Below are 23,242 nucleotides of genomic sequence, written 5' to 3'. Positions count from 1 at the left end.
GAATGGCGCTTTTAAGTATAGAGAGACAAGGGGGGTAGGGTAATATTTTTTGTTGGACCATTTTCTGTTGGTGAGAGAGACAAGCTTTCGAGCTTACCCAGAGCTCTTCTTCAGGTCTGGAAAACTCACTGAGGGTTTATCTACACTGGCACTTTGTCGGCAAGACTTTTGTCATTCAGAGGTATTAAAAAAACACCACCACCCTCCGAACGACACAAGTTTTATCAACAAAAAGCGCTGGTGTGAACAGTGCTTTGTTGGCAGGAGCACTCTCGTAGTGTAGCCATAGGCTAAGAGTGTGAGAGCTAAATACAAAATGGAATGAATTGTTTAGCATAAATTCTTAACACATATTTCAAGGACAGGGCCGTCCTTAGGCATATGCAGCATACGCGGCTGTGTAGGGCACCCGAAAATTTGGAGCACCACCAGGCTGCAGGGCCCCAGCCTGTTCTACTTGTGCTGTGCTCTGACTCCACTGTCCCTACCTGTACGGAGGCTGGCCGGGGTTGTGTGCAGTTTGCACCCGGCGTCTTCCTCGCTGCACATGTGCAGAGTGAATCAGGACAACCAATTAGCAGCGCGGGTGGGCAATTTAAAAAAAAAGGGGGGAAGTGGAAGAAGCCCCCGGCCCCTCCCCCTCTGCTCACTCCCTTCAGCCCGCTGGCCGGAGGGCTTCTCTCCGTCCCCTGGGAGACCAACAAGGTAGGAGCTGGCATGGAGCTGTGGGTGCTGGGAGGGAGCCATGCGCGCTGGAGAGCGGAATCTCCTCTCAAAGCTGGGTGTGTGGGGAGGGCTCTGGCCAGAGCTTCCATCATCCCCCCATGCAGATTATCACACAGGCCAACAGGGCACATGTCCAGAGTCCCCCGTGGCCAATATGGGACCACAGAAAAATGTTTTTCGACTGTAAAAAGGATAACTGGGATATTACATCCCTTTAAGGCCACCGTACGGCTGCAATCCTGCAAACATGCATATGAGTAATTCCACACATATGAGCAGTCCCATTGAACTTCAAGGGATTTCAAGTACATGTAAAGTTACTCGAGTATTTGCGGGATCAGGGCCTTAGGCTGTAACTGCAGCACTGCTGGAAGTTAGCTTCTAACGCATGAACTATTGGAATGTTGAGTAGATTGCTGGAATTCTGAAAATAAAGAACATTAACACCTTAATTAGGTGTGCATGTGCCTAGATTTATTTCTGCAAGACACAATTGCAGCAATGCAACTGTCAAAAGATGTGGTTCAATTTATATTAAAAAAAAAATCCAAGTTTGTGCAAGGTCACAGAAAATGGATTCCTATTATGTCAATGTGGAGGAATTTATGTCCTCCTATTAGTCTGGACAGAAACGAAGTCTGTCTCAATAAATTGATAAAAAAATACCCCTCTGATGCTTCCTTTGTCTTATGTAGGTTTCCAAATGTGAAAACTAGACACTTCGTATTAGCCTTAGGATAGATTTAGGATTCAGTCTAGCTTACAATTTGTACTCATGGCAAAAAGCTTGCTTGACATAAATAAAGGGGTATTCAGACAGTGGCTTGCAGGATCAGGCTCCAAAACTATATCCTATTAACAAAATATCACCTTAGTGATGAAACTGTGGGTATTGAAATGTTTGTTTGCCTACACCATTAATTTCATGCAGTGTTAGGTTTGAATAGAAACTGTTCTTTGCTTCTGCAGTAGTGCTGGTGATCCACATTTTATCTTTTTGTATATACAAAAGGACCAGGTTGGTGGCAGGGTAACTTAAAACTGAATTTGTCTTTTAGGGCTCCAGTGTGCAAAGCTTACTCTTGAGAGTAGTCTTTACTCACACAAGTGGTCCCCTGAAGCCAAAGGGACCATTCCCATCTGGATAGCAGGACTGTATGTACCTATATATGGAAAGTACCATACTATGTAGTAGTCTTTACTATTGTACTGTACTTACTTGCTCTTGTTAATAAGCTCTTGGGGGAGGGAGGGAGGAGATTTCTATTTAAAACAAACACTGCTGCCTTCATTCTTCCTTAGTAAAAAGGGATTTTAATTATCAGCTCCTACTACATACTCCACAACACATGTAGTCCATAGTCTGTGACTCACCATTGTTTGCAATACATCAGAATGCCTAAATTAGAATTAATTTGTCAGAATTAAGTGGAATTCCAGATTATATGTGTGATCCAAGGTTCACTGAAGTTAACAGTGACTTCAATGAGCTTTAAATCAAGTCCTTACCGGAAGATATTATGGTGAGCCCTATCCCTGTTCCCGAAGGCACCCACATGTACTAGAAAGAGTGATGTAGAGGCTGAGCCTGCAGTCTGGTTAATAATAGTGCTATTAGGAAGAGCAGCTCAGCCCTGAGATGTCTGGCAGGATATCTTAGCATATGTAGTGGGTGTGTAAAAAAGCCAAGCAGTGGACGTATCCTGAGCCCTGCTGTGACTCCTGTATGTTGTTCTGCAGGAGTTACATAAGTGAGAGGAGCTGGGGACTGCTCTCATTTATACCAGCCCATCCCAGGGCTTGTGAGTGGGGCAGTGCAGGGCTGCTTACAGTGGCCCTAAACTGTGCCAGTGCTGGGGATATTCTCCTCTAACCAGCTGTTGTGCATTAGCAGCCTTTAAATGCCATCAGAGCAGTGCATAGGGGCTAACGTGGGGGACAGAACCTGTTTGTAAAAGTCCTTTTTTTCTGTTTGTTAACTTGGATTCAAAAGATGTTTATATTTTCCGAACGGAGGCTTGTGCACTTTATGTTTGCAAAGTGCTATCTACTCTGTCCAGGCTGCAGGGCCGGCTCCAGGCACCAGCGTAGCAAGCAGGTGCCTGGGGCGGCCAATGAAGAGGGGGGCAGCACGTCCGGCCATTCAGCGGCAGGGCCGTCACTCCGTCTTGGAGCGAAGGACATCCCGCCGAATTGCCGCCGTAGAATGAAGTGGTGGTAGAGCTGCAGCCAATTGTGGCTTTTTTTTTTTTTTTTTTTGCTGATTGGGGCAGCAAAATTGCTAGAGCCAGCCCTGCCAGGCTGTTATACTGCCCCATCACCATTGCACCTGAACCCCCCAAACTAGCTAGGGGGTTATGACAACAATTAGTGGTAGTGGGCAAAATACACATCTCTCAGTAGTGAGCATTTATTATGGGTATGGTTATAAGGACTGCTATAATTTTTGCAAGAGAGCCCAGAACACAGGACCAGGGGTGCTGGAATAATCTGTATGGGGGAGTGGGTGCTGAGAGCCATTGAACCAAACTGTAAACCCTCTATATGATGGAAACCACTTTAAACCAGGGGATGCTGCAGCACCTCCAGCACCACTAGTTCCAGCAGCTATGCACAGCAGGGCTGACTGAAATCAGGCTCAATGAATGCTAAAGCCCACACGTGCCACAACGGGTTTCTCTAGAGTCCCTCAGTCAGACTGGAGTCATTTTGAAGCGTGTCCCCGCCGCCCCCTCATTTGCACGGGGGGTTTTCTTGCATTTCACTGCAACGCCCCGTGCAACGGCGGCAGGCAGGTCGGCCCGGCCCCTTTGCACTGCCAGAGGCACCGAGAGCCCGAGCCCCGGGATCCCCTCGCTGCCAGCGCTCCCCCAAGCTCCCGCCCATATGCGCGGGGGGGCTTCCCAGCCATGCGCACTCGAGGGCCGGGGAGCCCCACCCCACGCGCCGCGACCCCGCCCCAGGTGTGCAACCCCCGCCCCCGGCTGCCTCGCGTGCGCCGCGTCTCCGGAGTCCCCATCACCGTCTCCCAAACGGGCATCCAATAGGCGCCTGGCTTACGGTTGCCATGTACCCCCGGCCTCCCGGCCAATCAGAAGAGAAACCCGTTGCTACAGCAACAGCGTCTTAGAAACAGGTGAGAGCAGGAGAGAAGTTCGGGGGGAGCGGAACGTGCCCCAGGCCGAGCAGGTAACTCACGCCTGGGAGAGCGGCGCCTGTGCAAAGGGGCGGGGGGAGAGACCCCAAGAGCTGCTGGAGCCTGGAGGTGGGTGGGTGATGACGGGGCCGGGGGAGGTTCAGGAGCCACAGCCCTGAACTGTCCCCGGGACGCTCCAAAAGCGGTTCCCGGGAAGTGGGGCCGGTCTGTGGTGAGACTGGAGCATGGACACAAGGCAGGAGGGGTCTCTGGGCTGCCAGTGCAGTGTGAAAACCTGCTCTCTGTCTTCATTTGCTCCCAGGAGCAGTTACTGATATTAAACTGCTGTCTCACCTAATCTGCTCCTGGAACAGGGGTAGCAAACGGTAACCAGTAGCAGTTACTGATACATAAGGTTGTTCTGATTTGCTGACCTGTCCTAATTTCTGCAATGGCATGCGGAAAAACACTAAGGGCTGGATTGAGAGGCAAAATAACACTTGCAAAAGGCAATCAGATAGAATGAAAACAAAGTGGTGAGACCAGGCCAGAAATTCAGTCAGACTGGAAGTCAGATGATCCAAGAGAATAAACTTCTGCTCTAAAAACAAGAAGAAAAAGTTAGAATTAAAAATTCCAAATTAGAAATCACAGTAAAAAATAAAGCAACACAGATGTCATTGCTAAAACTACTAGCAAGTACTTACTTATACATATTTTCAATGAATATTTGTTGAAATATAAATTAAATAGCACAATGACATGCATCTGCACAATAACAAAGGTACATGATGAAGTGCTAAGATCTAAGCAACAGATAAGGCAAATTTGTGATCTGCTATGAGACTTTATGCAGTCAGATACAATGAACTAAAGTTAGCATGCACTTAGCTGTTTGTACTCTTGGAGCCTAAACATGAATATGAAATTAAAAGGCAGCAAATTTTAAAATTATAAAAATAAATCCTTTCTATGCACAACATATAATTGCCTTTGCAATTCATTTTCACTAGATATCATTAAGGCCCAGTGCCAGATCCTGAGTTGTGCTGAGTTTAAACTCAATGCAGATTACTCCTGGGGGAATTCTTCACCAAAGTGCACAGGCAGAATTTATGTCCCCCACAGATTTTTCCCCCCTCAGAAAATAGGTTCTGTGAATAGATGTTGAAATTATACCTTTCGCCCACCAGGAGCTGCTGTGGCAGCAGAAGAGAAGGCAGCCAGCTCACTGATAGGGAGGGGACCGTGGTTGCCTTCCTCACAGCATCTTGCCTGCAGGGCCAGGTGAGGAGGTATGGGATATGTGGAGGGGCGGGGACGGACAGTGCAAGGTACATAGGGCTGCTGGGGGGTTTGAGAAGGGCAAGTGTGTGTGGGGGGGGCAGAGTGGGCTGTGGGCACAGGAGCTAGTGGGATGACAGCACTGAGCTAGGGGTTGAATGGGAGTGGGAGTGCTTTGCCACATAGGGACAGGGGGCAGAGGGTGCAGGGACACATGGGGACAGGGTAGAGGGGTGGCTGAGTGGGGGTGCAGGGACACATGGGGATAAGGGGGAGGGAGAGTGCAGGGACACATGGGGACAGGGGCAGATATGCCTGACTGAATGGGAGAGGCTAGGGATCAGCCAAGTTCTCCATGGGGAAGGCTCCCTAGCAACCCGCCCCAACCTGTTTTATACTTCTCCCATCCACACCCAACAGCCCTCCAGGTTTACACCCAGCAATTCCTTCCCTTTCCCTTAGCTCCCCATTACCTCTGACTACTCGAAGCCTTTGACTGTTTCTGAGGGGTGCGGAAAATACATTTCTGTTTTGTGTTTAAATGAATTATTACTCAACCTTCTGTATTAATATGCCTACTAAGGAATCTGTCTGTCAAAAAAACATTTCCTGAATCTTTTTTTGTTGTCTATATTGTAACAGACATACTTGCTGACAGGTATTTTGAAATAAATTACTAAAGTAAGTGAAACTGGCATGATCTAGATTTTGTTATTTTGACAAATAAAATATGCACATTTTTGCAGAATTTTAAAACATTGTGTGCTGAATTTTTTGGTGCAGAATGTTTCAATTTTTTGGTGCAGATTTCCCCCAGGAGTAACAGTTGAGCAAAGCAGGAACGAAAGGTAGCTTTTAGCTGTCTGCTCCCCCACCACTGGGGCTGGAGGATCTGGCTCCAAAAGTTTAGCTGCACTGAAAAAAAATGTATATGGCTAATGAGAGCATCCACAGTTGGATTGGATAGGACTGAACATTATTTTTTTTACAAATGGATATAAACCCTCATACTTCAGGGAATAAAGCATCTTCTAGTTGCCCTAGATAAGGAAGAAACTTTTCCAATGTTTAAGTTATTCCAAAACTGTCCATTCTGTCCCGGGGAAGATTTGTTGTATTACTTTAGCTGGAATATGTGGGCCCAAAGAGTAAAAGGTGTTAACATATTCCAATTACTGTTCAATATTAAACAGTTTTAAACAAGATTTGGAGTTTGGTATACAGAGACTTTAGTCTGCTTAGTATCATGGCAAACATACTTTTAAAAATTCTTTTAACCCTTTATTAAAGATAAAGGAAAAAACAGTTGAACTGTTAAGTAAGGCTTTCATTTTAACATTATTCCCTGTTCCCTTTTTCTTTAGATCGAGAGGGTTTTTAGAAGGAAAAAAATCCCTTGTCTGACAGTCTCTGAGATGATAACTAGTATCCTTTTGGGGAAAAGAGTAGAAGCTAGTTGAGATGGGTGGAGCTGTTGTTGTTTGTTAAAGTCCGACCCCGTTTACTAGAAGACAATACAAAACAAACATATACAAAGATGAAGAAAAGAAAAGCAAAGACAGAAAAAAATGTAGCTTCTGTTTCTGGTGTTGACTCTCACTTGGAACCTCACAGCTGGAGAAACACAGGCACAGCACATGGTCTTATCAGCCACTCCGAGACCTAACAATAGGGTTACCATATTTCAGCAAGCAAAAAAAGAGGACAGGAGGAGCTCTGCCCCATCCTGTCCTAGCCCTGCCCCTCCCACTTCCCGCCCCCCTCAGAACCTCCAACCCTCCCCCCACTCCTTGTCCCCTGACTGCCCCCTCCTGGGACCCCTGCCCCTAACTGCCCCCCAGGACTCCACCCCCTACCTAAGCCTCCCTGTTCCTTGTCCCCCAACTGCCCCCTCCTGAGACCCTCCCCCCATCCTAACTGGCCCCATAGGACCCTACCCCCTACCTGATCCCTGACTGCCCCAACCCTTATCCACACCCCCACCCCCACCCCCAGACAGACCCCTGGGATTCCCACGCCCCATCCAACCACTCCCCACCCCTTCACAACTCCCCCCAGAACTCCCGACCCATCTAAACCCCTCTGCTCCCTGTCCCCTGACTGCTCCGATCCCTCTCCCCACCCTTGCCCCGTGACAGCCCCCCCCGAACTCCCAACCCCCCCCGCTCCTTGTCCCCTGACTGCCCCCTTCTGGGACCCCTGCTCCTAACTGCCCTCCAGAACCCCACCCCCTACCTAAGCCTCCCTGTTCCTTGTCCCCTAACTGCCTCCTCCTGAGACCCCTCCCACCCTAACAGCCCCCCAGGACCCTACCCCCTACCTGTACCCTGACTGCCCAAAACCTTATCCACACCCCCTTCAAAAAGCCCCCCATAACTCCTGACCCCCCCATCTCTTGACTGCCCCCTCCAGCACCTCCCTGCCCCTTCTCCGACCCCTTGGCCCCCTTACCCTGCCGCTCAGAACAGCGTGCCAGGGAGGAGGCGCTCCAGACTGCCAGAGGTGATCTGCGAATGCAGGGAGAGGAAGCGGAGGAGGGGCTCTCTCTGGCTGTCGGAGCCCCATGTAAGTGTCACCATCCGGCCGGCTGCCCTGTTAGCCACGCGCGCTCTGCATGGGAGGGGGAAGTCTGGACATTTACAAATTCCCCCCGGACGCTATTTTTAGCTCAAAAAGCCGGACATGTCCGGAGGAATCCGGATGAATGGTAACCCTACCTAACAAACTTGTACCACCATCAGGCTGTCTAGGGCTATGCTTTTTGCTGCCTCTTCCTGGTCACAGGCTTATAGCAGTGCTGCAAAATGTATAGTCTTGGCTGGCTAAGCCAAACTCTTATCAGACGGAAGGAAAGAGGAGAGAAATAGGAAAGAGAAGAAATAAGGTGGGGAAGGGAAAGGAAACATAGCGGGTGAGGGGAACACATTAAGTCTCACATCCCAGGCGATACCTGGGATTCATCTGGAGCCAGTGGAGATGGCAGTGTTATCTGGGTCCCTCTTTCTAACCCAGTCTGGTCAGGATATCTCTTAGGATTAGGATAGAGAAGATCTGGGGTCCTAGGAGACAGTGGGGGTGGCAGCCATGATGGTGAAGCTTGCTCCTTTCCCTTTTCTAAACTTTCAGTCAACCAGCATCGTGGTAACCTCAGTCTGTTCGTCTATCAAATTTCCTTTCAAAGTCTCTTTTTGAGGACCCCAAAAGGGAGTGATGGACAGTATAGCCCATCTGCTCATTATTTTGTCCATCAGTTAAGTCTAATTACAAGATTAACTGATTTCTGATCCCACTCTGTTCTTTGTCTTTGTTTGTTTTTTGGTGCAGCAGCCTCATCACGTGAGGCTATGATTGCTGCTTTCTTGATTAATTTTAGCCAAGTGTTTTTTAAAAATATCCTTTCACTCAGTCTAGCATCCTGAAAGAAACACAGCCAGGCTTTTTTTTTTTTTTTGCACTCTTCCATTTTTCTGACATTCTCACCAGTCCCTTTAGGGAAAAATCTTTGATTCCAAGCCAACTCAGTTGTTCGTAAAGAAACTTTTTTTCCATAGAACATTATCCACAATGGCATAGAACATGATCAACAGCTTCTTTGGTTTGGCACACATTACACAGCCCATCTTTATGTCTTTTTAATAAGTTTAACTTATCATTTATGGTATAATGAACTATTAACACACTCTATAAATGACTCCTTCAATTTTTCTAGCATGACTGTGGAGTATAGTATTATCTTTGATTTTTGAGCATACTTTATAAGACCTTGGTTCTTTTATTTCCTTGGTCCATAGTTCTTGCCATTCCTTCGCAAGCTCCATTGTGACCACACTTTAAAATTCTTATCAAGTTAATGGTATTTTTTCAAGCTTGTTTTGCTGCTTTATCATCCATTTCATTTCCAGGTACTCCAGTATGTGCCAGAATTCATGCTATTGTTACGCAGATACCTGTTTGCATTATTTCTGTAGTTAGGAACATTATTTCACTGATTATGCTTTCCAAAGTCCCTGTTCTAATTATCCTAATGCCAGACAAGGAATCAGATAAAATTACAACTGCAGCCAGACGTACATCTCAAATCCAGGTTAGTGCCAATATTATCCCCATTAGTTCAGCCATCAGAACAGTCACGTAATTCAATAGCCTTTTAGATTTCTGAATTCCTAGGAATATACAATGCTGTTCCCATCTACCTGTGCTGTCATGTTTTGACCCATCTGTATAGACTGACAAAGCTGTCCCCATTTTTCTAAATAAATTCAGAAATGCCTTTGGTCATAATTAGGGCTGTTGATTAATTGCAGTTAACTCACGCAATTAACTCAAAAAATTAATCGCGATTAAAAAAATTAATCGTGATTAATTGCAGTTTTAATAGTACTGTTAAACAATAGAATACCAATTGAAATGTATTAAATATTTTGGATGTTTTTCTACATTTTCATATGTATTGTATTCTGTGTTGTAATTGAAATCAAATTGTATATTATTTTTATGACAAATATTTGCACTGTAAAAATGATAAACAAAAATAGTATTTTTCAATTCACCTCATACAAGTACGGTAGTGCAATCTCTGTCGTGAAAGTGCAACTTACAAATGTAGATTTTTGTTTGTGATAGAACTGCACTCAAAAAACAATATAAAACTTCAGAGCCTACAAGTCCACTCAGTCCTACTTCTTGTTCAGCCAATTGCTAAGACAAACAAGTTTGTTTACATTTACAGAAGATAGTGCTGTAAGTATGAATATGAATCTTTAGAGCATCTGGCACGCAAATATCTTGTGATGCTGGCTACAACAGTGCCAGCCTGTTCTCACTTTCAGGTGACATTGTAAACAAGAAGCAGGCTGCATTATCTCCTGCAAATATAAACAAACTTGTTTGTTTGAGCGATTGGCTGAACAAGAAGTAGGACTGAGTGGACTTGCATGTTCTAAAATTTCATATAGTTTTATTTTTGAATGCAGGTTTTTTTGTACAGAATTCTACATGTGTAAGTTCAACTTTCATGATAAAGAGATTGCACTACAGTACTTGTATTAGGTGAATTGAAAAATACAATTTCTTTTGATTTTTACAGTGCAAATATTTGTAATAAAAAATAAATATAAAGTGAGCACTGTACATTTTGTATTCTGTTTGTAATTGAAATCAATATATTTGAAAATGTAGAAAACATCCAAAATATTTAAATAAATGGTACTGTATTCTATTATTATTTAACAGTGCGATTAATCACGATTCATTTTTTTAATCACTTGACAGCACTAGTCATAATTTATTTTTTTCCTTCCCTCAGTTTTTTCACACAGTTCCAAATCCGCAAATGGGGGAATCACTGCCAAGCTGTAGTTTGCTTTCCCATGACTAAAAATGTTTAGTTCTCTAAATTTTTCTTTTTAGTATATCTCCTTTACCCATTTTTTGACCTTGATAATATGAGAAAGTCTGTGACAATCCATATAATTTTGACTACTAAACTCCCGGAAATCCTTATAAATCTGTTGTGAACTTCTGTTTTCATGATTCCCTTTTACCTTTGCCCAAAATGTTAGCTCTAATAGTTTCATCCTTCGATTTATAGGTGCTTCTCCAGTGGCTATTTGCAGAGCACACACTGTTGTTGTTATCATTGTACCACATGCCAGTCACTGAGCTTGGGCCTGCATTTGAGGCTGATTCCAAAGCTTGGTATCTGTAATCTAAAACTGTATCAATGCTCTATACATTATCATCGATACCTTCTATCTGCACCCCATTTGTTTCCAACTACACTTTTAAGTACATTCATCCTACGTTTCCACTTTTGTATACTACCTATGTGACCCTCCCAAGTGAATTTTATTATCGCACACTACTTCTAGGAACAAACTTTTGAACTATCTAAATTTTTTCACCATAAAGAAATAAGTCCAGTCATCCCTAATTTTCTTTCTTGTGAAACCCATTCCCATAGGGTATGTCTACACTGTAGTTAAACACCCCCGGCTGGCCCATGTCGGCTGACTTGGGCTCGTGGAGCTCGGGCTGCGGGGCTGTGAAAGTGCAGTGTACGTGTTTGGACTTGGACTGGAGCCTAGGCTCTGAGACCTTCCCCTCCTTGCAGGATCCCAGAGTTTGGGCTCCAGCCCAAGTCCAGATGTCTACACTGCAATTTTATAGCCATATAACCTGAGCCCTGCGAGCCCGAGTCAGCTGACATGGGTCACCTGTGGGTGTTTAATTGCAGAGTAGAAATACCCTTAGTTTTTGCAAGAGAGAATTTAAATCCCCACTCATTTCCCCACTTGGAAATTCTCTACAGTGCCTCATTTGTCTTTTCCATGACTACTTTAAGACTTTTGTGCTTAGTCCATATAGCACAATCATCTGTGAAAAGGGAAATACCTATTCCCATCTGTACATTTTCCGGGAGGTCATTTATCATAATGGAAAACAAAGTAGAGGGAATAAAACTTCCTTGTGGAGTTCCATTTGTAAGCTTGTAGGTATTTGATAAATTTGTTCCCACTTTGACCTGTAGTCCCTTAAAAAGTCCCTTATCCACCAAAAAATTCTCCTATTTATTGCAATTTTGGCTAGTTTGTATAGGAGGCCTTCCCTTCATAGCATATCATATGCTCTTTCACTTTCCCCAAAGACTGTTATCATGAAGATTTTAGTCCTTATGCTTTTTTGTACCTCCATTTCTAGTCTCACTCTATGGTCAACTGTGCACTTTTCTTTTCTGAAACCACTTTGTACCTCAGTTATAATATCATTTTTCTCCAAGTATTCCACTACCTTGCTTGGTTTCCTAATTGGTATCACCAATGCTTGTTTCCATTCTATTTGTAGCAGTCCTTTCTCCCATATACCGTTATATAACCTCAATAGAATCTTTGGACTCCCTCTGATAAGTGTCGAAACATTTCATTACTTATATTATCTTTGCCTGGAGCTGTATTTTTCATTTTTCTAATGACTGCAATAAGCTCCTGCACACTACATTTTTTGGTTAGCACATCATCAGTATATTCTCTCCAGCCATTTAATAGTTCATAGTTTTCCTCAATAAATCTCCTTTTTTCTCATGAAACTCATTGTTTTGATTTGTATCATTACTGACCTTTTGGAATTCTTTTGCTAAAATGTCTGCCTTCCTTTCCTAAGCTTGAGACCTCAATTTAACAATAAGACCAGGTATACATTTACTTTTACTTCAAATTCCATTCATTCTTTGAATTTACTTATCTATTTTTGAAAGCTTTAAATCTTTGTTCAATTTCCCATAGAAATGTCTCCAACTTTCTTTTTTTTTCCTTTTTGACAATCCTTTGTGCCACTGCCTTACAATTTATTTATAATTTGTTAAGTCTTTACTATTCATTGTGTGTTTTTGCTTGCTTGTAAGCCTTATTTGTTTCCTTAATTGCTAATTTGCAAACTTCATTCCACCAGGGAACTGGATTTCTAAGTCAGGGGCAATTTGATGTTTTGTAGATGGCCAGATCAGCGTCTGTTGTAATTCCTTTTATTACGTTGTTGTAGAACTCTCCTAGGTTGTCACTTGTACAGTTACTACATAAATATTCATCACATTCAATCTTGAAAAGGCCCCAGTCAGCTTTTTGAAAATTCCATCTAGGAACTCTTTCTGTGTTTTCGACATTTCCTCGGCCTTGGTATTCAATAAGCATAGGGAAGTGATCACTTCCCATTCTGTCGTCTTTATGAATTTCCAGTTGCATTTATTGGCTATATTATTTGTTGCAATTAACAAATCCAAAACAGAAAAGGATCCATTCACTGAATTAAATCTAGTAGGTGCTCCTGTATTCAATATTACCAGGTTATGCAAACCACTAAATTGTTCTGCGCATTTAACATTTAGGTCAGTTTTCTTACTTCTCTATAGCTCATTATGACTAATAAACTCTGTAAATTATGATTGGGTTTTTGACATTATTAACTAGTTTTTCTAATTCTAAAAAAACTAATTTTACATGGATTATAAACATTATAAATCTGTATATAAGAATTTTTGTTCTGCATGGGAATCTCAATAGCATTATATTCAAAATTTAGTTTCTGCACATTCATTTCTATGTAACTGAGTCCCTCATTTGTAAATATACAGAACCCCCCCTTCAGTGGTAGCCTCTCGATCCCTCTAGAGATCAGATCCTTGTAAATTGACTCAAATTTACTTATTAGCCATGTTTCTTGCATACATACATATCAGGCTTTTTTTCCCATTTCAATTATGGCTTTCTTAAATTCCTGTCCCTGCATTATTAAACTATGCACATTCCAGCTAAGAATAGTTACGACCGTGTTATTTAAGCTGTATTATTCCTTCATGTAAAATCACATGAATGCAGTCTATAAAGAGGTTCAAGGTATCAAGAGGTTGTCTATTTTTAGATATTTTTCTGCTGTTTTAGCTATGATTTTAATCCTTTTATTTCCCCCCCCATTTGCATGCTGCTGTCAATTATTTCTGTAATGAGCACAAAACTTCTCTTTATCTACAAGTAATACATCACCTCCCATTCTTCTCATATTCTCCTCCCTGACCAGAGATATGTTCTGCTGCCCCCGTACATCTTGAATATTTTTCTATTTTCTGCAGTGGGTACCTTCTGATAGCCTCCATATATGATGTTTTTTGAATTATTTTAATCTTTTGTATTTCTGTAGCTCGTTCTGCTGCTGCATGTCATTTATATGTTGCACTGTGCTTTCCCCCCACAATTGCTGCATTTAGGTTCTGTTCCTTCTACACAGTTCTCATGTGAGTGATTTCCTCCACATTTACTGCATCTCATTGTTCCCTTACAAATGACTGCCACGTGTCCAAACCTTTGACAATTATAGCACTCACAGGAGGGTGGCAGAACAGGGAATATTCTGTTTAACCCAGAAAGAATTGATACCCTATTTGGATCCTATCCAGAAGTGTCCCACTTTTAAGTGATATGCCTACCACCATAGATGGCTAGTTTTCTCCCTCTCTTCTATAAGTAGCTGTTTAACAAACAATAGTTTATCTTAATCTATATTCTTCTTACTGTCTTCCACAGAAAATCTTATTGGTACTCCATACATAGCCCCTCTGGCTTCTATCAGGAATAGAGGCAGCTCACAAGTAACTTCCGTTTTCCCTAAGGCTATAGTTTTAAGAAGTTTTTCAGCTTGCTCTTCAGGTGTTCATTCTATCAATAGATCTGCACCATCACTTTACTTTAGCGATTCCACCATTTTCAGAGGGTTAATATTTCCTATTTTCACATCTTCTGGCACTGATTCGACAGTTATGAAGTTGACTTAGCTGGGAACAGGATTGTGCCAATAGTTACTACTTCTTTGTCTGAACCTAGATAGCAGCACATACAGTTATTTCTGCCACTGTTGTTTGAACAGTCCATTTGCTAGCAAATTGATTGATATATATCTTTGGTAACAAGGCAAAAGGGCAGAGCAGTGTTGCTGAGTACACAAATTTCCCTCTGTCTTGGGCAGACTATAGATAGCTGTCATACTCTTTTTATCATCACATCCCACAAGCCAGAGGTATGTCTTGATGATGCCTGAGACAGAAATATGAGTGGGTTAGGGTTGCCAGCCATCCAGGATTGTCCTGGAGTCTCCATGAATTAAAGATTATGTCATGTGATGAAATCTCCAGGAATTTGTCCAACCAAAGTTGGCAATCCTAAAGTGGGTTCACATTTGTTTTCTCCAAGTACTTTAATTGCCTGCTAGTATTTGTGGCAAAATAGATCTTGCAGTTTAGGGATGTGTTTATTGAGCTCCATGACCTCCTGGGAACTAGACCCTACTTATCTACAGTTTAAAGGAGTGGAGATTTCATGGCAGCTGCTGAAAGTGTCTCAGACATTTGGTTGCTCAGGTGGTGACGTTAGGCCTTGGAGCAAATGCAGAGGAAAGATATTTTCCACCTGAAGGGTGAAGAAAGAAGCAATGTTTTGCTTGGGGCTAATTTTTCTTTTATTGATGGCTATAGAGGCAGGATACCAGCCAAAAATTGCTTCTGTACAGTCTGGACAATTAGTGGGGATGGTCTAGAAAAGAGCTAAAAAGAAACAAGCAAATGTTTTTATTTTTAAAGTCTTTTAATAAACATAACCTTCAAGATAGCTTAATGCCATTTAAAAAATTCAGACAGCTAATTATTTATTATTTAAGGCATGATTTAGTCTATTTATATCTTCTGCTTTGAAACACAGATTTGAAAGTGCCTTCATAGGACGTACTTTAACAGTTTAAAAGAGTCCCACATCTGTGTGGTCAGATTTGGTTCTCTGTCAGCCAGAATCTTCAACAGCAACTTGGGCCTCTTTTAATTAAGTCAACGTTTATGCTTCTCGATACTGCCACCAGTCAGATTGCTTCCTTTTGTGTCATAGGTTCTAAAGTAGTGTCATAATTGTGTTTTTAAATTCCCAAGGGACCATGGCGAGAGTGGTGAGTGCGGAAGACTTCAGTGGATTACGCCCCTACTCTCATGGAATCATATTTACTGCAAGACCACAGTCTACACCAGGCAGAGCACCATCATGCAGAAGCAGGCAAAGCTCAATTAAATCAGCTTCATGTACGTACAGATTGTCGACTTTTAGGTTTTATAAGCAGCAGGATTTTAAACTGAAATCCCCATATTGTCCACAAGACAAATGCAGCCTGAATCTGGCATTGCCTTCTCGGCCACCTTCACTTAGGCCTAGACTGTGGCGTTTGACACAGTCTGGCGGTAAGCAATCGATCTTCTGGGTTCGATTTATTGCGTCTTGTCTAGAAGCGATAAATCGATCCTGGATTGATCCCGGAAGTGCTCGCCGTCGACACCGGTACTCCTGCTCTGCGAGAGGAGTACGCGGAGTCGACGGGGGAGCCTGCCTGCCGCGTCTGGACCCGCGGTAAGTTCGAACTAAGGTACTTCGACTTCAGCTACGTTATTCACGTAGCTGAAGTTGCGTATCTTAGTTCAAAGTGGGGGGTTAGTGTGGACCAGGCCCAGATGCACAGTGCCTCAGAGGGTTGTCTGATGCACAGTATCTCCAGTTTTCCCCCCTCACACTCTTAGAGGAGTAATTTGCTACAGCCTTTTACAGGGTGCATCATACTCCACCTGCCCATTCCCTACACTCACACAGCCACACACACGGGATGCATCTATCCAGCTGTACTGGCTGATGCATAGGAGGGATGGAACCATGGCCCTTTCTTGTCCTATCCCCTCCCTACCCACTTACTTGTAGGGAGGGAAAGGGGTATCAGGAGCATAGGTCCTGCTTTCTTCCCCATCCCAGCTCCCAGAGCTGCAGTCCATGCAGGTTTATTGAGTTGCACAGGCACTTGGGGGACAGGGTCTTTCTCCCCACTACTCTGGGCAACCATCTAGCCCTTGATCTTAAAGCTGCTGGGTATGTACTATTGACAGTGTCAGAGATTTGATGTACATCCTGTTATCCCAAAGGAACTCACTTGAAATTATCATATGCTTACCCCGAAAGAGCATATACATATTTTATCCTAGTAAGATTTATGAGTCACTTTAATGAAATAAAAATTGTTAATATAGTTGTGAATATCTCATTTGCAAGAATTAAACATTGAGAGTTACTGGTGTTTAAGGCTTTCTGATTCACAGTTCATGCCTTTTTTTCTTCTTCCTTGCCATGAAGTTTTAGTTTAAGGGGTAAATTCACTCCTGGCATAAATTGACACAGCTCCATTGATTTCAGTGGCGTCACACTGTGAATTTGTATGCTCAACTTCCCTTTGTCAGAACTGATTACTGTTAATGATATGTGCAAGAAACCCCTTAATCCCTCTCCTGGGGAACTAATTAGATTTACAGTGACCAGAGTGCTGATTCAGCTGCTGGTTCTCAGCACTCTGTCACACCTTTCCCCCTTTTCTGGTGGAAAAATTTCTCCTTCCATGGGTTCTCCATTCTTTTAGTGGAGGTGCTACTCTCCTGGAGTCCTCCTCCTGATGTTCGGGTGAGGGGGATTCCAATAACTGCTCAACCCCTGTCAATAAGTTCGGGTTCTCCTTATTCCACAAGGCTAATTCTGTGTTTTCTTCTTTCTCCGCCTCTTTCTTTAGGAGGCCTCCCTTTTCTTTACTGTCCCCCTGGCTTGTGTTCCTTTGTCTAGTGTTTTCCAACCCCTCTAAGTCTAGCTTCTCCTTTTGCTTCCCCGAATGTTTTATTCCTTCTCCTCCCTAGTGGGAGGAGCTGCAGTCCATGGCTCCTATGATGGGGTGGGACAGTGTGTCCACTACCCCAGCCCGTTTCCATTTAAGCTTTCCCTGCACTTCCAGGGGTGCATCAGCCATAAGGCAAAGTGTCTTATCCCCATGGATGCATTCAAGCCACAGCCTTGATCCCGGGACCATCCAGTGGGCTTCACTAATTCCTGTTTTACCATTGAACAGTCTGAGGCAGTGTCCACTGGACCCCTTTGACACCTTCTCCCCACCTTTACAGAAACCATAGATAATTTCTTTTTCCTTTCATGTCCAAGAGTCCCTGTCCAACTGCAGAACTCTGAAAACCCACATTCTATATAAGGGCAGCCTCTTTTTATGTGTCCTTGGTGTCCACACTGACAACAGACAATACCCCGAGTCCCAGCTGGAGTCCCCCTAGGTTCTTCCCTCTTCTCTGTGACCTTTCCAGATTGGGTTTCTCCAACCCTCCTCCCCAGATCTGGTCCCTTAAACTGCCAACCCTCTTTCCTAGGAACGTCCATCTCCACAAACTCTTCTGTGAGCTTGACCACAGAATCGAGGATGACCAGCAGATGCTGCCTGACCCATAACCAGGAGTTCTCAGGGATGCTCGGCAGGAACTGTTTTAGAATTACTGCATCCATGATCTCACTTGCAATCTGAGTGTCTGGCCTCAACCAGCTGGTAGCCCAGTCTGTCAGTTTTTGGGCAAATGCCCGGGCTTGTAACCTCCCCCCAGTCCATCTAGTGACCCAAAACTTTTGCAGTGACCTTTTCTGTGGATAAGTCCACCTGATCTAGAATGACTGCCTTAATCACATCATAGTCCCATGCTCGCTCATTACCTTAGGGCAGGTCTACACTTAAAACCCTTCATCGACACAGCTGCACTGATGCAGCTGGGCCACTGTAGTGTTTAAGTGAAAATGCTCCTACCCCCATGGGAGAGCTTCTCCCATCAGCATAGTTAATCCACCTCCCCAAGAGGCAGGGGCTATGTTGACAGGAGAAGCTCTCCCACCAACATAGAGCTGTCTACATGGGGGGTTAGGCCGGTATAACTATGTTGCTCAGGGGAGTGGATTTTTCATACCCCTGAGTGAAGTAGTTATACTGATTCAGGTCTGTAGTGTAGACCTGGCTTTACAGCCGTATAGGTTGCCTGAGCTTGACCAAGAATGCGTTAGGATCATTTGCAGGGCCCATCTTACAGACGCCTATCACCTGTGTCTGGTTGCTGTTCCCCACTGAAGGATCACATTAGCTGCTGCTGCTGCTGCATATGGGCTTGCTCTCGAATAAAATTCTGTAGGTTTTTCTGTTGCTCAGCCTGCCAGACAAGCAACCACTCACTGTTTCTCCAGGTGTTGGAGGGTCTTCTTTACAGGGTCTTCTGTATCTCCTTCTGCTGTTCTACGAGCCATTGCAATGTCTCTTCCATTGCCCAGACTGCTGAACCTTTGCACTGGCTCCCCCATCAGGTTCTCTGTCAGTACAGATAAGGCAGCTCCTGGACAAGTCCCCACTTGTGACAGGGCACAGCCCTCAGTTCTTGTCTCCTCATATAAATGGCTCTGACATCTCTGGTCTATAACCACTTCTGTGTACTTTATTTGTGTGTTATTAACCACCATCCTCTGACAGTCCAGTGCAACAATTCTTATTTACAGTATTATACAAACATGAGAGCGGGAAGAGATGTCTCCACTCAGAGATCTCCGTTTACTCTGGCCTGGTTGGTTGGTTGGTTGGCTTTTCTCTCTCTCTCTCTCTCTCTCTCTCTCACTCTCATCTTCTCCCTTGCACGGCTTTCCTGTGCTTCTTTTCTACGCTTGCAGTTAATGGGCAAATTCGTTCCTTAGCTCTTCCCCAGTCCAGGCTGATCTAGTAATTAGCCATCCCTTCCCTCAGTCAGGCCCTCGTCAGGGGAACTAATTGGATTTATAGTGACCAGAGTGCTAGTTCAGCTGCTGGTTCTTAGCACTCTGTCACAGAGGAGACGTGTGGAGGAGAAACTGTAGTAAAGTGTAAATAATATAAAGGGCCATATTCTGCCATTGAAGGGAACTGAAATATTGTGTGCAAACTGATGGCAGGACTTTCCTCAAAAGTACGGAAAAATGTAAATGCACAACTAACTTCAATCTTTAGATTAGGGTGCTCAGCTCCTATTGTCTTCAAAGGAAGTATTATATTTGTATCAATGGCTGAATTTGGCCCTATAAATGCAGGAGAAATATCAGGCCAAATCCTGTGGTCCTTATTCAGTTCTTACTCAGTCAAAGCTCTAATTGAAGTCAGGGGGAATTTGCTTGAGCAGGGATTATACTATTTGTCACCATGCTGTCCAGTTCTCCAGCCCTCCTTTCCCATGGGTGTTTTTACAGCAAGCTGGCTGTTGCATGTTAAAATGCTTATCTGCAAAGGAGTCAGCACACAAACAATTGGTCCTGACACATCATTGGCAGATGACTTTACTAATGAGTTTAATAACTGAATAAAGCATCTAAATGATACAAAGCAAAGACATTCAAGGTCTTTTTATCCCTACTGTAATCTGAAGGTAGAGTGCTAGTGGGGATAGGATGGACAAATATATTGTGAGTTACTTTACATATGTTTTACTTTGTAACTTTAACTGCTCTTTTAGAGTATCTTCCAAGTTAACCAGTGTCTTGGCCAGGGCCGGCTCTGGCTTTTTTGCCACCCCAAGCAAAAAAAAAAACGGGGCGGCCAGAATGGTAAAGCAAAAAAACAAACAAACTGCGGTGCGGTCGGAGCGGCAAAGCAGGGGGAAAAAAAAACCTGCGGGGCGGCCGGAGCCAGGGTGCAGGGGGACTCCCTGCGCTGCAAGTATCAGGGGGTAGCCGTGTTAGTCTGTATCTACAAAAACAACAAGGAGTCTGGTGGCACCTTAAAGACTAACAGATTTATTTGGGCATAAGCTTTCGTGGGTAAAAACCTCACTTCTTCAGATGCATAGAGTGAAAGTTACAGATGCAGGCATTATATACTGACACATGGAGAGCAGGGAGTTACTTCACAAGTGGAGAACCAGTGTTGACAGGGCCAATTCAATCAGGGTGGATGTAGTCGACTCCCAATAATAGATCAGGAGGTGTCAATTCCAGGAGAGGAAAAGCTGCTTCTGTAATGAGCCAGCCACTCCCAGTCCCTATTCAAGCCCAGATTAATGGTGTTAAATTTGCAAATTAATTTTAGTTCTGCTGTTTCTCTTTGAAGTCTGTTTCTGAAGTTTTTTTGTTCAATGATAGTGACTTTTAAATCTGTAATAGAATGACCAGGGAGATTGAAGTGTTCACTTACTGGCTTATGTATGTTACCATTCCTGATGTCCGATTTGTGTCCATTTATTCTTTTGCGGAGGGACTGTCCAGTTTGGCCAATGTACATGGCAGAGTGGCATTGCTGGCACATGATGGCATATATAACATTAGTGGATGTGCAGGTGAATGAGCCCTTGATGGTGTGGCTGATGTGGTTGGGTCCTCTGATGCTGTTGCCAGAGTAGATATGGGGACAGAGTAGGCAACGAGGTTTGCTACAGAGATTGGTTCCTGGGTTGGTGTTTCTGTGGTGTGGTATGTAGTTGCTGGTGAGTATTTGCTTCAGGTTGGGGAGTTGTCTGTAAGCGAGGACTGGCCTGCCTCCCAAGGTCTGTGAGAGTGAGGGATCATTTCCCAGGATAGGTTGTAGATCGTGGATAATGCGCTGGAGAGGTTTTAGCTGGGGGCTGTATGTGATGGCCAGTGGTGTTCTGTTATTGTCCTTGTTGGGCCTGTCCTGTAGTAGGTGATTTCTGGGTACCCGTCTTGCTCTGTCAATCTGTTTCCTCACTTCCCCAGGTGGGTATTGTAGTTTTACGAATGCTTGATAAAGATCTTGTAGGTGTTTGTCTCTGTCTGAGGGGTTGGAGCAAATTTGGTTGTATCTTAGGGCTTGGCTTTAGACAATGGATCGTGTGATGTGTCTTGGATGGAAGCTGGAGGCATGTAGGTACGTATAGAGGTCAGTAGGTTTCCGGTATAGGGTGGTGTTTATGTGACCATCACTTATTTGCACTGTAGTGTCCAGGAAGTGTCTCTCTTGTGTGGACTGGTCCAGGCTGAGGTTGATGGTGGGGTGGAAATTGTTGAAGTCCAGGTGGAATTCTTCAAGGGCCTCCTTTCCGTGGGTCCATATGATGAAGATATCATCAATGTAGCGCAAGTAGAGGAGGGCACTAGGGGACGAGAGCTGAGGAAGCGTTGTTCTAAGTCAGCCATAAAAATGTTGGCATACTGTGGGGCCATGCGGGTACCCACAGCAGTGCCACTGACTTGAAGGTCTAAGTTGTCCCCAAATCTGAAGTGGTTGTGGGTGAGGACAAAGTCACAAAGCTCAGCCACCAGGCGTGCTGTGGCCTCATCAGGGATACTGTTCCTGACAGCTTGTAGTCCATCCTCATGTGGAATATTGGTGTAAAGTGCTTCTACATCCATGGTGGCCAGGATGGTGTTTTCAGGAAGAACAGCAATGCATTGTAGTTTCCTCAGGAAGTCGGTGGTGTCTCGAAGATAGCTGGGAGTGCTGGTAGCGTAGGGTCTGAGGAGAGAGTCCAAATAGCCAGATAATCCTGCTGTAAGAGTGCCAATGCCTGAGATGATGGGGCGTCCAGGGTTTCCGGGTTTATGGATCTTGGGTAGCAGATAGAATACCCCTGGTCGGGGTTCTGGGGGTGTGTCCATGTAGATTCGTTCCCGTACTGTAGCTGGGAATTTCTTGAGCAGATGGTGTAGTTTCTTTTGGTATTCCTCAGTGGGATCAGAGGATAGTGGCCTGTAGAATGTGGTCTTGGAGAGTTGCCTGGCAGCCTCCTGTTCATAATCTGACCTGTTCATTATGACTATAGCACCTCCTTTGTCAGCCCCTTTGATGATAATGTCAGAGTTGTTTCTGAGGCTGTGGATAGCATTGCGTTCTGTATGGCTGAGGTTATGGGACAAGTGATGTTGTTTGTCCACAATTTCAGCCTGTGCACGTCTGCGGAAGCACTCTATGTAGAAGTCCAGTCTGTCATTTCGACCATCAGGAGGACTCCACACAGAGTTCTTCTTCTTGTAGTGTTGGTAGGAGGGTTCCTGTGGGTCAGTGCACTGTTCAGTGGTGCGTTGAAAATATTCCTTGAGTCGGAGATGACGAAAGTAGGCTTCCAGATCACCGCAGAACTGTATCGTGTTCGCGGGGATGGTGGGACAGAAAGAGAGTCCCTGAGATAGGACAGACTCTGCTGCTGGGCTAAGTGTGTGGACTGCAGACGTGCCCCAGCTAGCAGGGCGGAGAGAGAGGGAGCGGGGGGAGAGATAGTAAGGGGCGGCCAGGGCTTCAGCGGGGTGCTCGCCATGCGGCCCTGACTGCTGCGCTGCCTGCTGGGAGGGCTCCACGCCGCTCCAGTTGGCAGGGAGGGAAGGACGCAGGCTTCCCTGCTGGGCTTGCTACAGGCCTGGCACCGCTGGGGCAGACGGAGCGCACAGCCCGCTCCCAGCAGGGCACTTCCCTCCTCCACGTTGCCGCCCTCTACAGGGCAGCCGGATTGGCGAACAAAACAAAACAAACAAACAAAAAGCGGCCATGCCACCCTAGGATTGGGCGGAAAGCCGCCCCGTAGAATCTGCCGCCACAAGCACGAGCTTGCTCGGCTGGTGCCTGGAGCCAGCCCTGGTCTTGGCTATAATGTTATAAAGAAAGAGTTGGGAATTTTTTAAATAATACTTAGCACTTTTATATTGCTTTTGATCTTCGAAGTGCCGCACCAGTGTTAATTAATTTACAGTGATATCTCTGAAG

The 23,242-nt window shown here is 44.5% G+C and overlaps 1 protein-coding gene across 1 annotated transcript in view; it reads left to right on the top strand.

Moving 5' to 3' along the window:
- Positions 1-15,609: 15,609 nt before the first annotated feature.
- EFCAB6 (EF-hand calcium binding domain 6) overlaps positions 15,610-23,242 on the top strand; it is a 151,450-nt gene continuing 143,817 nt past the window's right edge. Inside the window, exon 1 of the mRNA XM_034759423.1 lies at positions 15,610-15,752. Within this exon, the coding sequence (XP_034615314.1) occupies positions 15,611-15,752 (142 nt within the window). The 5' untranslated portion in view covers position 15,610. The remainder of the gene's footprint in view (positions 15,753-23,242) is intronic.

This window comes from Trachemys scripta, chromosome 1, assembly GCF_013100865.1.
Source record: "Trachemys scripta elegans isolate TJP31775 chromosome 1, CAS_Tse_1.0, whole genome shotgun sequence".
Classification (NCBI taxonomy): domain Eukaryota; kingdom Metazoa; phylum Chordata; order Testudines; family Emydidae; genus Trachemys; species Trachemys scripta.
This window is presented reverse-complemented; position numbering and strand designations above follow the sequence as displayed.